Here is a 16,325-nt window from a genome sequence, read left to right as displayed (position 1 = left end):
CTATTATGGCAAAAACAGCTCAAATAAGCAAAAAAGAAACAACAGTCCATCATTACTCTCAGTCAATCTGAAAAGCTATGATGAAACTGTCTCTCATGAGGACCGCCACAGGAAGACCCAGAGTTACCTCTGCTGCAGAGGTTAAGTTCATTAGAGTTACCAGCCTCAGATTGCAGCCCAAACAAATGCTTCACAGAGTTCAAGTGACAGACACATCTCAACATCAACTGTTCAGAGGAGACTGTGTGAATCAGGCCTTCATGGTCGAATTGCTGCAAAGAAACCACTACTAAAGGACACCAATAAGAAGAAGAGACTTGCTTGAGCCAAGAAACACGAGCAATGGACATTAGACCGGTGGAAATCTGTCCTTTGGTCTGATGAGTCCAAATTTGAGATTTTTGGTTCCAACCGCCGTGTCTTTGTGAGACGCAGAGTAGGTGAACGGATGATCTCTGCATGTGTGGTTCCCATCATGAAGCATGGAGGAGGAGGTGTGTTAGTGTGGGGTTGCTTTGCTGGTGACACTGTCAGTGATTTATTTAGAATTCAAGGCACATTTAACCAGCATGGCTATCACAGCATTCTGCAGCGATGCGCCATTCCATCTGGTTGGCGCTTAGTGGGACAATCATTTGTTTTTCAACAGGACAATGACCCAAAACACACTTCCAGGCTGTGTAAGAGCTATTTGACCAAGGAGAATGATGGAGTGCTGCATCAGATGACCTGGCCTCCACAATCACTCGACCTCAACCCAATTGAGATGGTTTGGGATGATTTGGACTGCAGAGTGAAGGAAAAGCAGCCAAGAAGTGCTCAGCATATTTGGGAACTCCTTCAAAACTGTTGGAAAAGCATTCCTCATGAAGCTGGTTGAGAGAATGCCAAGAGTGTGCAAAGCTGTCATCAAGGCAAAGGGTGGCTACTTTGAAGAACCTAAAATGTAAAATATATTTTGATTTGTTTAACATGATTCCATATGTATTATTTCATAGTTTTGAAGTCTTCATTATTATTCTACAATGTAAAAACAATGTAAAAATGAAGATAGAAAAATAGTTTTGATTTGTACTGTATATAGATACACTAAGTGTACAAAACTGTCACGGTCGTCCTCCTCTTCATCTGAAGAGGAGAGGCGAGAAGGATCGGACCAAAATGCGGCATCGTAAGTGTCCATGGTAAATCTTTAATGAAGAAAGTAATGACACTGTATACAAAACAATAAACAAATGACGACCGTGAAGCTACAACATAGACAATCACCCACAACCAAACAGTGCAACCCAGGCTACCTAAGTATGATTCTCAATCAGATACAACTAATGACACCTGCCTCTGATTGAGAACCATACTAGGCTGAAACATAGAAATACCCAAATCATAGAAAAACAAACATAGACTGCCCACCCAACTCAAGCCCTGACCATACTAAATAAATACAAAACAAAGGAAATAAAGGTCAGAACGTGACAGTACCCCCCCCCAAAGGTGCGGACTCCGGCCGCAAGGCTCCGGCGTCGGCGCCGGACAGGCGGGAGGCTCCGGCAGCGGCGCCGGACAGGCGGGAGACTCCGGACAGGCGGGAGGCTCCGGCAGCGGCGCCGGACAGGCGGGAGACTCCGGACAGGCGGGAGGCTCCGGCAGCGGCGCCGGACAGGCGGGAGACTCCGGCAGCGGCGCCGGACAGGCGGGAGACTCCGGCAGCGGCGCCGGACAGGCGGGAGACTCCGGCAGCGGCGCCGGACAGGCGGGAGACTCCGGCAGCGGCACCGGACAGGCGGGAGACTCCGGACAGGCGGGAGGCTCCGGCAGCGGCGCCGGACAGGCGGGAGGCTCCGGCAGCGGCGCCGGACAGGCGGGAGACTCCGGCAGCGGCGCCGGACAGGCGGGAGACTCCGGCAGCGGCGCCGGACAGGCGGGAGACTCCGGCAGCGGCGCCGGACAGGCGGGAGACTCCGGCAGCGGCACCGGACAGGCGGGAGACTCCGGACAGGCGGGAGGCTCCGGCAGCGGCGCCGGACAGGCGGGAGGCTCCGGCAGCGGCGCCGGACAGGCGGGAGGCTCCGGCAGCGGCGCCGGACAGGCGGGAGACTCCGGACAGGCGGGAGGCTCCGGCAGCGGCGCCGGACAGGCGGGAGGCGCCGGACAGGCGGGAGACTCCGGCAGGGAGGAGACAGAGAGACAGCCTGGTGCGTGGGGCTGCCACAGGAACCACCAGGCTGGGGAAACCCTCAGGAGGCTTGGTGTTAGGAGGCACCTGAAGGACCGGGCTGTGGGGGAGCACTGGAGCTCTGGTGCGCAACCTTGGCACCACTTCCCCAGGCTGGACAACTACTCTAGCCCGGACCCTCCAGAGTGCAGGCACAGGTTGAACCAGGCTGTGGGTAAGCACGGGAGATCTAGTGCTTACTACACGCACCTCTCCCTTAGGCTCCACTCCCACATTCGCCCGGCACGAGCGGAGCGCAGGCAGAGGACGCACTGCACCCTCCCAGCGCCCCGGAGACACAGCACGCAGAGCCGGCGCAGGATAACCTGGACCAAAACTGCGTACCGGCGACCAGACCCGCTGAGCAGGCACCATACGCCCTGGCTCGATGCCCACACTCTCACGGCACTTTCGGGGGGCTGCCCTATAGCGCACCGGGCTATGGGCACGCACTGGCGACACCGTGCGCTTAACCGCATAACACGGTGCCTGACCAGTAATGCGCTGCTTATAATAAGCACGAGGAGTGAGCTCAGGTCTGCTACCTGGCTTACTACCACACCTCGTCTGCCCCCCCCAATTTTTTTGGGGGGGCTGCCTCTCGTACCTGTCGCACTGCCGTGCTGCCTCCTCATATCGCCGCCGCTCAGCTTTCGCTGCCTCCAGCTCTGCTTTGGGGCGGCGATATTCCCCAGCCTGTGCCCAGGGTCCTCTCCCGTCTAGAATCTCCTCCCATGTCCAGGAGTGTAATGAAGTGCTATTTCCTATGCAAATGACCAGCTTACTGCTATTGCATTGCTATAACTGTGACAACACATAGCAACGTATTTTCACAGTAAAACATGGAAGGGCCATACAGAATCTCTCACACACGCACTCACTGAAAAGACACACAGACTGGACAAGACAGGAACACACACACACACTCACACACACGCAGCCCCTCCCCTTCTGGATGAGCTCCGAAGACAAAGAACTCCGTCGAGAACCAATGGGATACTGACACCAGGCTGGAGGAGACTGTCTATCATCTGCAAACAACCTACCAGAAAGCCAGGACTACTAGAATCTACCTACGTCATTTCAATGTATAAAATGAACTGTATGATTGTGACCGGCCTCTTTCTTTTTCCAATGGTTCGCATGAGAACTTGACGAAAGGAGCCGTGCACGTAATTGCCAGATATCATTACTCTTGAATAAACGGCCTTTACTATACCGTATCCGCCTTGTCCAGCGTCTCGACTTGGTCTCGTTTCTCATATACCTATTCATCAACAGGAGTCCTGTGATGCTGGCCGCTGTTTTTGCTGTTGTTGCTGCTGCTGCTGCTGTCGTCGCTGCTGTTTACCACGCCGCTTGGTCCTTGGTTGGTGGGTGATTCTGTCACGGTCGTCCTCCTCTTCATCTGAAGAGGAGAGGCGAGAAGGATCGGACCAAAATGCGGCGTGTAAGAATGGTCCACCACCCAAAGGACATCCAACTTGACACAACTGTGGGAAGCATTGGAGTCATGGGCCAGCATCCCTGTAGAACACTTTCGACACCTTGTAGAGTCCATGCCCCGACCGATTGAGACTGTTCTGAGTGCAAAATACACATTTGATCTACTCACTTAAAAAGAAAATTACTCGTCATCATTCACTATTCAGCGTCTATTGGGAAAAACATAACACAAAACAAACATAAAATTCATCCAACAAGTGTGTGGAGTCACAAGCTTGGCGTAGTCATTGCGGTGTAGGAATATGGAACCAAATACTCAACTTATTACTACTTAAATACATTATCAGTGAATTTGTCCAAATAGTTCTGACTTCTTCAAATGGGGGAACTAAACGGTAATTTCTAAACGGTGAAACAGGTTTGTATGAACACCTTGAAATACAATGTGACATTCTTTACCATCACCTCATAGGAAACAGGATCTTGAATATAAAATGCTGGAGTATAGACCCAAATGTCAAATGTTAGCTTCACTGTCAAAACACAGCACATACGGAGAGGAGTGTGGCTGAGCCGAAGCATTAGCACAGGGACACAACACAAGTCTTCAGGTCTCAGGCCCCGAGGGGTCCTCCACCGAACCACCTCTGATAGACATTATAGATTGGGATGGGATCTGCATCTTTGAGCTGCATGGTTCAGAGAAGCCAACAGTGATTTTCTAGGACGTGTCATTGAAGAACAGAGTCATAGTCCTCCTGAAGAACGTACACACTGGGCTCGTACTGGTGGAATCAATGTTGTTTCCACGTCATTTCAATTCCGTTGAACAAACGTGGAAAAGACATTGAATTGATGTCTGTGCCTAGTGGGGAGTCCCTCCTTACATCCCCTCCCCAACAAACAGACATGAAGCAACAAACAACATCCATAGATTAACCAGCTCCACCATCCCATAACACTGTGCACTCTCGTGTGCGTGTGCACGTGTATGTGTGTGTGTGTAAGTGCGTGTGACGGCATGCACGTGTGTGTGTGTTTGGATGTGTCTGTGTCATCGACTCAGAGTGACAGAGTGTTTCCAAATTTGTAAGAAACCTAGTGAATTAGTGAACTTTGTAGTTCCTGTTTTCTGATAAATGGGCCCTGTCTCTACAACAGAACAAGAAGACAGCAAGACATTTTTTTTGGTGCAAATTATTAGCATCTATGAGTAAATATTAGCAACATTTTCCAACTATATAAGCAGACTTTGCAGCGAAGCAGTTTGTAGTAGCTAGTGTTAGTAATATAGCACCCATTTGAAGGTGTGTGTTTTTCTCTGTTAGTCGTGTGCTGTGTCTATTGGTGCTGACCACGGTCATCCTCTTCTCTACATTGGAAGGTGAGTGTGGCCAGGGTTGTTGTGTGGACAGGGTTGTTGTGTGGACAGGGTTGTTGTGTGGACAGGGTTGTTGTGTGGACAGGGTTGTTGTGTGGACAGAGTTGTTGTGTGGACAGGGTTGTTGTGTGGGCAGAGTTGTTGTGTGGGCAGGGTTGTTGTGTGGGCAAAGTTGTTGTGTGGACAGGGTTGTTGTGTGGACAGGGTTGTTGTGTGGACAGAGTTGTTGTGTGGACAGGGTTGTTGTGTGGACAGGGTTGTTGTGTGGACAGGGTTGTTGTGTGGACAGGGTTGTTGTGTGGACAGGGTTGTTGTGTGGACATAGTTGTTGTGTGGACAGGGTTGTTGTGTGGACTTGGTTGTGTGTGTGTGTGTGTGTGTGTGTGTCTGTGTGTGTGTGTGTGTGAGTGTGTATGTGTGTATGTGTGTATGTGTGTGTGTGTGTGTGTGTGTGTGTGTGTGTGTGTGTGTGTGTGTGTGTGTGTGTGTGTGTGTGTGTGTGTGTGTGTGTGTGAGAGAGAGAGAGAGTGGGCTTATGGTATATAAACGTCAAGTTGCTTCAAACGTCAAATTTAGAAGGTTAAGGTTTGGATAGGGTGAAAACGTTACGTTTAGGGTGAAAACGTTACGTTTAGGCATTTACTCATTCTGAATGGTTACGGGTTAAGGGACATGGATAAAGGTCCATTAGGATTGGGTGGGCGTGTTACATTTAGGTTGCAGTGTGTGTTGTTAGTGTGTACTGCATGTTTCTGTGTTTGTTGATAGTGTTAAGCGCTGCATGTTTAAAGTGTGTGTGTGTGTGTGTTGCAGTGCGTTCCCAGGAAATGAGACCTATGAGTTGCTGTCTGAAAACAGTCTGTAAACGTCTATAAACGTCCAGCTGAACCAATCACACAGTGTCTTATTCAGAAACCCAGAAGGGGGTGTAATGTCGACATGTACATGTAAGAACACACACACACACAATCACACAGACACACAGTCATAGTCCCAGTCATAGTCCCAGTCATAGTCCCAGTCATAGTCCCAGTTATAGTCCCAGTCATAGTCCCAGTCATAGTCCCAGTCATAGTCCCAGTCATAGTCCCAGTCATAGTCCCAGTCACAGTCCCAGTCATAGTCACAGTCATAGTCCCAGCCACAGTCCCAGTCATAGTCCCAGTCATAGTCCCAGTCATAGTCCCAGTCATAGTCCCAGTCATAGTCCCAGTCATAGTCCCAGTCACAGGCAAATATTCACATTTACAACATTTATACCTTAGACTAAACAGACAAAAAACATTTGTTTTAGCATCTCTCTCTCCCTCTCTCCTGTCCACCCCTCTCTCTCATTCTCTTTCTTTCTCTCTCTCCCCCCTCTCAAATCATTCGTTCAAAATCAAACACTGCTCTCAAATCATAAGCAAATTGATCAAAATGATACACACTCTCAAGCAATCAGTAAACAAAACAATGTTTTTTGTTCTTCCTCCTCCTTGTACCCCTATTTTTACAGTACTGTACCCTGCATCTCACAAACCTGTCATTTGTCTCTGTGATACTGTAATTCTTGTTCTTTGTTGATATGAACCTGCAACCAGTCAAAATCTATTGAGCAGTCAGTACTGTTAATAAATGGAAAGCACAATGTTCAGGGCCATACAATTTGTCCATTGTACAGTATACAGCCTACAATGCATTCTCAGACTTTCTCCTTCCCAACTTCAACAACCTGTTTGCTCTCTGAACTGGCTTATATTGGTTGTGTCACATCATTTGAAACAGGTTACATCCATGTTGAGTGGTTGTGTTCAATCAATGACACGTCTTCTCTATTTGTATTTGATTGTTGCCACTTGTGTTTACCAGTATGGATGACATGTGCATTAGAGTGCAGAATGTGTTTTGAGAATGAGAATGTGTTTAGAGTTTAAGTTTAATGGTTACGGGTTAAGGGACATGGATAAAGGTCCATCAGGATTGGGTGGGCGTGTTACACCCACCCAATCCTTTGGGAAAGAAAGATTCTCTTAGGTCTGAGTATTTGTCACAGTGTAATAGGAAATACAGCTCTGTCTCTACCTCTCTCCCTCTATATTTCTGTACTTCTTCAGTTTCACCAGTAGGGGGAAGATTAAGCACATCAACACCCAGGCCAAATGGCTCACTGGTGAGTTAGTGTCACTGGAACAGGTCAACCCCTACTCACCATACCCTAAACCCTCTCTCTCTCTCTTGCTCTCTCTCTGTCTCTCTCTCCACACAGAGAGGAATAAAGTGTTTCCAACTGATCAAAATATCATCAAACCATGACTCTAGACCATCATCATCATCATCATCACCACCAGTAGAAGGGGTTTCAGGTTCAGCAGACTCTCTTTTTCAGGAACTACAGAACTAAGATAATAAGTTAGTGGAGATGAAGATGTTCCTCCCACCAGAACTGTTTCCGTTAAACTGTCTGCTGTGACTCTGAGTATTTCAAACTCTCTTCACTTCATTATTTATTTAAACTTCATTCCTGCATTAATGTTTTCTACTCATTGATATTATCTATTAATTTAGGTGTATTTAAGGCATTTGTATTTATTTATTTCCTATTTCTTATGCTGTGATAATACATTAAAAACATTATTTGTATAAAACCTTTCATTCTCTCAAAGCTCAAATTACTTTACAATTACACACAATCAGAGAACACAAGACCTGTTTGAGTATCTCCATGGTGATGAGATGTAAAGGCTGAATACAGTCAAAGGTTATGACACTCCATCATGTCACTGGGCTGTGGTGATGTCACTGCACATCCTTTCTACCAGGGATGCCCATTCCTCTGGCCCCTACTGGCCCTTAGCCACTACTGCTAGTGACCCCCTCAACTCACAGAGAATGCTGTTCTAGTTGAACCAGTGTTTTGGTCCAGAGACCTCCATTAGGTTTTGGTCCAGAGACCTCCATTAGGTTTTGGTCCAGAGACCTCCATTAGGTTTTGGTCCAGATACCTCCATTAGGTTTTGGTCCAGAGACCTCCATTAGGTTTTGGTCCAGATACCTCCATTAGGTTTTGGTCCAGAGACCTCCATTAGGTTTTGGTCCAGAGACCTCCATTAGGTTTTGGTCCAGAGACCTCCATTAGGTTTTGGTCCAGAGACCTCCATTAGGTTTTGGTCCAGAGACCTCCATTAGGTTTTGGTCCAGAGACCTCCATTAGGTTTTGGTCCAGAGACCTCCATTAGGTTTTGGTCCAGAGACCTCCATTAGGTTTTGGTCCAGAGACCTCCATTAGGTTATAAAAGGAGCAAATAAAGGACTATTGACCAAAACTGTTATAATTATATTGCATAATCTGAACTTTTATTCATGAGTCAGTCAGTCAGACAGGCAAACACATGACCTATTCTTCCTGTGGCCCTTCTCCTCTCAGTGTGACGTGCTAAGAAAAGCATGATAATGGGACATTTTCTGTTTGTGTTAGATGTGGTTCCTTCCTCTTTCCCAGGGAGATAGAGAGTATTGAGTCATCAGGAAGGAAGCCAGGTTTATTCTGATCTTGACCACAAATGGTTGTGGTCACCATTAGATCTCCAATAATAGCTCATGACATGACAAAAAAATCACAAGATGTCAAGTGATGTATTTTTTTTGTCTCTCCTATGGCCCGCGGCCTAAGAAGGCCAATGATTGGTTCATTAGTGTAATCATGTGCATAAGTGGAGGCTGCAAACGCCGTAGCTCTCAACGATCAGGGTCGGCCACCCCCTGTGTTAGACTGATCTGACAGCGTAAAACACAATGCTGCACAAAGATCAAGGTTGTGACTCTCCATGTGTCATTGAGGTGGGTTTGCCATGATGTCACCACCCGAAACCCCTCCCTAAAGTCAACCGACAAAATGAAAAGTAGGAGCACTCAATACTGGAAACAAAAAACAAAATCACCAAATGTTCGACCTTTCAATATTTTCCGACAAGCTGATGTGTTTCATTAGTAAAGTCTTAATCAGAGGACTTGTAGCTCAGACATTAGAATAAACCCTCTGTCGGCTTTCTGATCTTCTGTAAGGCATTCTGGGAAAGACCCATGTTCATTTGTCTGGTCTGAATGCTGATGAAAGTGTTTCCTGTTGGTAAACGACCTGCGGTGACGCAGCAGAAAACCCCGTAGTCTTTCATTCCCTCTGTCGTTCACAAAATAAATAGATGAGAGCGGAATAATGACTGAACCGGAGGTAACACTTCTGCTTTTCAGGCCTTAAGTACCCTCAACCCCGGTGAAGATGGACACAACAGACTTGACCCTGAGCTGAGCAGCCTGCAGAGAAGAGAGAGAGTTGATTTATCTATTTATTGAACTTTTATTGTACCATTTGAGTCACTGGCATTTAGGGTAAAGATGGTGACCTGTGGAACTCTGGTGAAGATCTGGACATTAGCCGTCATCATAGCAGCACTGGGCTGTACTGGGACAGGTAAGGGGAAGGGAGTGCGTGTTATAGCTGGGCTGGACTGGGACAGGTAAGGGGAAGGGAGTGTGTGTTAGAGCTGGGCTGGACTGGGACAGGTAAGGGGAAGGGAGTGAGTGTTAGGGGATTAGAGCTGGGCTGGACTGGGACAGGTAAGGGGAAGGGAGTGAGTGTTAGGGGATTAGAGCTGGGCTAGACTGGGACAGGTAAGGGGAAGGGAGTGAGTGTTAGGGGATTAGAGCTGGGCTGGACTGGGACAGGTAAGGGGAAGGGAGTGAGTGTTAGAGCTGGGCTGGACTGGGACAGGTAAGGGGAAGGGAGTGAGTGTTAGGGGATTAGAGCTGGGCTGGACTGGGACAGGTAAGGGGAAGGGAGTGAGTGTTAGGGGATTAGAGCTGGGCTGGACTGGGACAGGTAAGGGGAAGGGAGTGAGTGTTAGAGCTGGGCTGGACTGGGACAGGTAAGGGGAAGGGAGTGAGTGTTAGAGCTGGGCTGGACTGGGACAGGTAAGGGGAAGGGAGTGAGTGTTAGGGGATTAGAGCTGGGCTGGACTGGGACAGGTAAGGGGAAGGGAGTGAGTGTTAGGGGATTAGAGCTGGGCTGGACTGGGACAGGTAAGGGGAAGGGAGTGAGTGTTAGGGGATTAGAGCTGGGCTGGACTGGGACAGGTAAGGGGAAGGGAGTGAGTGTTAGGGGATTAGAGCTGGGATGTAACAGGGTACATGGTTTTTGAAGTGATTGACAGGTCAAGAGGATTTGTTTGAACATATGTAAACTCTTCTCCCTCCTCAGTAGATGGAGAAAAGCTGGTGTCGTGCTGTAAGACAGTGTCTAGGACAGAGGTGAACGATCCCATCACAGGCTACTGGATTCAGAACTATAACGCTCCTTGTGTACGGGCCGTCATGTAAGGAATTTTTAGTCTATTTCATTTAGGTTTATCCAGTCTCATATGTTGTCACAAAGTGCTTTACAGTATGTACTGGCCATGTTGTGTCAAAGCCCCCAGACATGTTGTGTCCAACCAATTCAGTTTCAGTGTTAACACTGTGTTTCTCCTGCAGCTTTGAGACGGAGAAGGGTCTGTTCTGTAGTTACCATAAACAACCCTGGGTACGCCGCAAGATTCAGCAGTTTGAGTAAGTTAAAAATCATACATACACACACATACACACACATACACACATACACACACATACACACATACACACATACACACACATACACACATACACACACATACACACACATACACACACAGAAAAGAGCAACTGAGAAAATGAAACTGATTGTAATTTGTTCCTTTCTAGAATGGCCCGTCTGAGCTCAACATTTCTCTCGCTCTCCACCTCCACCCCTACCACTACCTCCTTACCCTCCTCTCCACCCTCCATCAACTCCTCTCCTCCCTCTCTCACCTCCACCCCTACCTTCTTACCTTCCTCTCCTCCCTCTCTTTCCTCCTCTCCTTCCTATCTCCTCTCCTCTCTTTTCCCTGCCTCCTCCTCTCCTCCCTCTATCTCTTCCTCTCCTCCCTCTTTCTCCTCCCCCCGTCATCGGGAATCGACCAAGAATGCCTCAACTCAGCAGTCAACATCCAACCAATAGAGTCATTGCCAATGGCTGAAGCTCCTCTGATGTTCAAACCTTCCAATATGCATATTACATTCATATTGAATATCTTATTCATATTGATGTTTTTTATAGTCTGATTATCTAGTTATACTTGAACTCAGTTGCCATAATCATGTTCAATGGGTTGTTAGAGTTTTTATGAATTACATTTAAGACCAGTATTGTATGTGCTCATTTTTGTTATTTATTCAAGTACTTAAGGGGGCTTGTAGAACATTTTTGATGTTTAGATGAATAGGTTCATATTTGGTTGTTTGTAATTCATCATGTCAATGAGTTATCAATGTTATTTAATAAATGTATTTATTAAGTACTTATACATTTACTTTGTTTATTTTCTATCAATCAACGTTATTTTGAATTTGCAATATGCAGACATCGCTCCAACAAATCCTGGTTTCTAAAATGTCAGTTTACATGACAGAACAAGCAATGTATAGTGTAGAGAATCATTGTAGCATCCAAACCGCTGTGAAATATATTTTCAATAACCAAGAATATAGTATTTTCAGCTGTTTGAATCTGATGTACAAAACCAAAAGTAAAAGACTCAAAAACGAAACTGAAGAACTGGAAGCTAAGAAATAGCACTCATAGAACGGATTTACTGCTTCTTAGACTTCCTTTCAACGAGAACGATAGATCTATAACTAATTTTCTATGTGAATTTTGTAGGATCACCCTAAAGTTACATATTGTAGCATTAAGAGTTGTTTGTAAGAACAATTTCATTTTATGCTTATTTATTCAACTTAGGTGTAAACATCAGGAAATCTATTAAACTTTGCTGGAACTGAAACAGAAAATAAAATGATGTTATTTGGTGTCATCGGTCTGACATGACGGGACACAGAAAAAAACCATGCATTTGCAGCATCAGTTGTTCACACATTTTAATGTGTGTGTGTGTGTGTACCTTTTATTAATCCATCCTTCTCAGAAAGACTGCTGCAGGGGGTTGGAGTGTTGGTGGTTTGTCAAGTGAGGTAGTAGGGGGTGAAATAAAGTCAGAAAGGGAGAGAGAGAGGGGCGGAGGTGTGAATATACCATTACCAATACTGACCACATCGTACAATGACACACACATGAACAAAGCAAGGTGGGACTTGCCGTTCATGCTGTTAATGTAACCTACAGTGAGATACAAAACCTGACACTTCCCCTGCCTTCCAGACAGACTCATCGCCACGGTTACCAGACCACTCAGTAGACCTCCGACCCGTCTCCGTAGTTTAGTGCCTAGCAGAGTAGCTATCTGTCTCTGTTGGTCTGTCGAACAGTCGGTACATCAATCTGTCCATCCGTCCATTCGACCGTCAGCCAGTTAGTAAGCCAGTCAATTAGTCAGCCAGCCAGTCAGCCAGTCAGCCAGTCAGTCAGCAAGCCAGTCAATTAGTCAGCCAGCCAGTCAGCCAGTCAGCCAGTCAGCCAGTCAGCCAGTCAGTCAGCCAGTCAGTCAGCCAGTCAGTCAGTCAGTCAGTCAGTCAGTCAGCCAGTAAGCCAGTCAATTAGTCAGCCAGTCAGCCAGTCAGCCAGTCAGCCAGCCAGCCAGTCAGTCAGTCAGCCAGCATGTCCGTGTTCCAGTCCTTATCACTGATCAGTTTGTTCTGTTAGGTGACCTAAACTGGGATATGCTTAACACCCCGCCAGTCCTACAATCTAAGCTAGATGCCCTCAATCTCACACAAATCATCAAGGAACCCACCAGGTACAACCCTAACTCTGTAAACAAGGGCACCCTCATAGACGTCATCCTGACCAACTGGCCCTCCAAATACACCTCCGCTGTCTTCAACCAGGATCTCAGCGATCACTGCCTCATTGCCTGTATCCGCTACGGAGCCGCAGTCAAACGACCACCCCTCATCACTGTCAAACGCTCCCTAAAACACTTCTGTGAACAGGCCTTTCTAATCGACCTGGCCCGGGTATCCTGGAAGGACATTGACCTCATCCCGTCAGTTGAGGATGCCTGGTCATTCTTTAAAAGTAACTTCCTCACCATTTTAGATTTTTAGCATGCTCCGTTCAAAAAATGCAGAACTAAGAACAGATACAGCCCTTGGTTCACCCCAGACCTGACTGCCCTCGACCAGCACAAAAACATCCTGTGGTGGACTGCAATAGCATCGAATAGTCCCCGTGATATGCAACTGTTCAGGGAAGACCGGAACCAATACACGCAGTCAGTCAGGAAAGCTAAGGCCAGCTTCTTCAGGCAGAAGTTTGCATCCTGTAGCTCCAACTCCAAAAAGTTCTGGGACACTGTGAAGTCCATGGAGAACAAGAGCACCTCCTCCCAGCTGCCCACTGCACTGAGACTAGGTAACACGGTCACCACTGATAAATCCATGATTATCGAAAACTTCAATAAGCATTTCTCAACGGCTGGCCATGCCTTCCGCCTGGCTACTTCAACCTCGGCCAACAGCTCCGCCCCCCCCGCAGCTCCTCGCCCAAGCCTCTCCAGGTTCTCCTTTACCCAAATCCAGATAGCAGATGTTCTGAAAGAGCTGCAAAACCTGGACCCGTACAAATCAGCTGGGCATGACAATCTGGACCCTCTATTTCTGAAACTATCCGCCACCATTGTCGCAACCCCTATTACCAGCCTGTTCAACCTCTCTTTCATATCGTCTGAGATCCCCAAGGATTGGAAAGCTGCCGCAGTCATCCCCCTCTTCAAAGGGGGAGACACCCTGGACCCAAACTGTTACAGACCTATATCCATCCTGCCCTGCCTATCTAAGGTCTTCGAAAGCCAAGTCAACAAACAGGTCACTGACCATCTCGAATCCCACCGTACCTTCTCTGCTGTGCAATCTGGTTTCCGAGCCGGTCATGGGTGCACCTCAGCCACACTCAAGGTACTAAACGATATCATAACCGCCATCGATAAAAGACAGTACTGTGCAGCCGTCTTCATCGACCTTGCCAAGGCTTTCAACTCTGTCAATCACCATATTCTTATCGGCAGACTCAGGAGCCTCGGTTTTTCGGATGACTGCCTTGCCTGGTTCACCAATTACTTTGCAGACAGAGTTCAGTGTGTCAAATCGGAGGGCATGCTGTCCGGTCCTCTGGCAGTCTCTATGGGGGTGCCACAGGGTTCAATTCTCGGGCCGACTCTTTTCTCTGTGTATATCAATGATGTTGCTCTTGCTGCGGGCGATTCCCTGATCCACCTCTACGCAGACGACACCATTCTATATACTTTCGGCCCATCTTTGGACACTGTGCTATCTAACCTCCAAACAAGCTTCAATGCCATACAACACTCCTTCCGTGGCCTCCAACTGCTCTTAAACGCTAGTAAAACCAAATGCATGCTTTTCAACTGGTCGCTGCCTGCACCCGCATGCCCGACTAGCATCACCACCCTGGATGGTTCCGACCTAGAATATGTGGACGTCTATAAGTACCTAGGTGTCTGGCTAGACTGCAAACTCTCCTTCCAGACTCATATCAAACATCTCCAATCGAAAATCAAATCAAGAGTCGGCTTTCTATTCCGCAACAAAGCCTCCTTCACTCACGCCGCCAAGCTTACCCTAGTAAAACTGACTATCCTACCGATCCTCGACTTCGGCGATGTCATCTACAAAATGGCTTCCAACACTCTACTCAGCAAACTGGATGCAGTCTATCACAGTGCCATCTGTTTTGTCACTAAAGCACCTTATACCACCCACCACTGCGACTTGTATGCTCTAGTCGGCTGGCCCTCGCTACATATTCGTCGCCAGACCCACTGGCTCCAGGTCATCTACAAGTCCATGCTAAGTAAAGCTCCGCCTTATCTCAGCTCACTGGTCACGATGGCAACACCCATCCGTAGCACGCGCTCCAGCAGGTGCATCTCACTGATCATCCCTAAAGCCAACACCTCATTTGGCAGCCTTTCGTTCCAGTACTCTGCTGCCTGTGACTGGAACGAATTGCAAAAATCGCTCAAGTTGGAGACTCTTATCTCCCTCACCAACTTCAAACATCAGCTATCTGAGCAGCTAACCGATCGCTGCAGCTGTACATAGTCTATTGGTAAATAGCCCACCCTTTTTCACCTACCTCATCCCCATACTGTTTTTATTTATTTACTTTTCTGCTCTTTTGCACACCAATATCTCTACCTGTACATGACCATCTGTTCACTCATCACTCCAGTGTTAATCTGCAAAATTGTAATTATTTGCCTACCTCCTCATGCCTTTTGCACACATTGTATATAGACTCCCCCTTTGTTTTCTACTGTGTTATTGACTTGTTCATTGTTTACTCCATGTGTAACTCTTTGTTGTCTGCTCACACTGCTATGCTTTATCTTGGCCAGGTCGCAGTTGCAAATGAGAACTTGTTCTCAACTAGCCTACCTGGTTAAATAAAGGTGAAATAAAAAAATAAAAAATTAAAAATCACCATGTGTGTGTACCTCACCTCTGTGTCTGCTAACTGTGAGGACTGATTCACTGATTGATTGATTGATTGGTTGATTGATGATGTGGTGAATGATTGAATACCACATTATATTGTATACATTCTATAACTATATATGAATATATCATATCTATATTAGGCTATATACACTCACATTAAAATGCAGAAAATGTTACAATTTGGTTAAAGTTTCCATTGAGTTACTGTAATTGACAGGCTTTCGACAGACCTCCTACAACTCAGACCTCTTGGATCCAGAGTGGTCCACGTACCACAGTTCTCTTGGATCCAGAGTGGTCCACGAACCACAGTTCTCTTGGATCCAGAGTGGTCCACGTACCACAGTTCTCTTGGATCCAGAGTGGTCCACGTACCACAGTTCTCTTGGATCCAGAGTGGTCCACGTACCACAGTTCTCTTGGATCCAGAGTGGTCCACGTACCACAGTTCTCTTGGATCCAGAGTGGTCCACGTACCACAGTTCTCTATGCATTTAAAATACTTTTTAACTGTTTAGTTTTACATGGGGGGATGATAACTAACCGTTTGAATATACTGCATCTTCAGTAGATTTGAATGTATCTTTAAACACACACACAGGCACAGCTTGTTTGATTTCCTGGTTGCTATTTTTGACACCTTTGACACCTCTGAGATAGGCTAGGTCACATGGTTTCCTGTCAGTGTCTCATAACTAAAAACACACCATGTTTATGGTTAGTTTAGAGATCAGCCCATTTTCATCTTTTTTCCACAAATTGGTCTTTTGA

The 16,325-nt window shown here is 46.9% G+C and overlaps 1 protein-coding gene across 1 annotated transcript; it reads left to right on the top strand.

Annotated features, from left to right (window-relative positions):
• The first annotated feature begins 9,216 nt into the window (after window positions 1–9,216).
• LOC109900130 (NADPH oxidase activator) lies at window positions 9,217–11,434 on the top strand. The gene is made up of 4 exons (XM_031835140.1): window positions 9,217–9,492; window positions 10,279–10,393; window positions 10,551–10,625; window positions 10,797–11,434. Exons 1-4 carry the CDS (start codon window positions 9,417–9,419, stop codon window positions 11,092–11,094), a joined length of 564 nt encoding a protein of 187 aa, XP_031691000.1. The 5' UTR covers window positions 9,217–9,416; the 3' UTR covers window positions 11,095–11,434.
• Window positions 11,435–16,325: the final 4,891 nt, after the last annotated feature.

Source organism: Oncorhynchus kisutch, linkage group LG11 (assembly GCF_002021735.2).
Source record: "Oncorhynchus kisutch isolate 150728-3 linkage group LG11, Okis_V2, whole genome shotgun sequence".
Taxonomy (NCBI): domain Eukaryota; kingdom Metazoa; phylum Chordata; class Actinopteri; order Salmoniformes; family Salmonidae; genus Oncorhynchus; species Oncorhynchus kisutch.
Note: the sequence above shows the minus strand (reverse complement) of the source record. Positions and strands in the feature narration are given on the sequence as shown.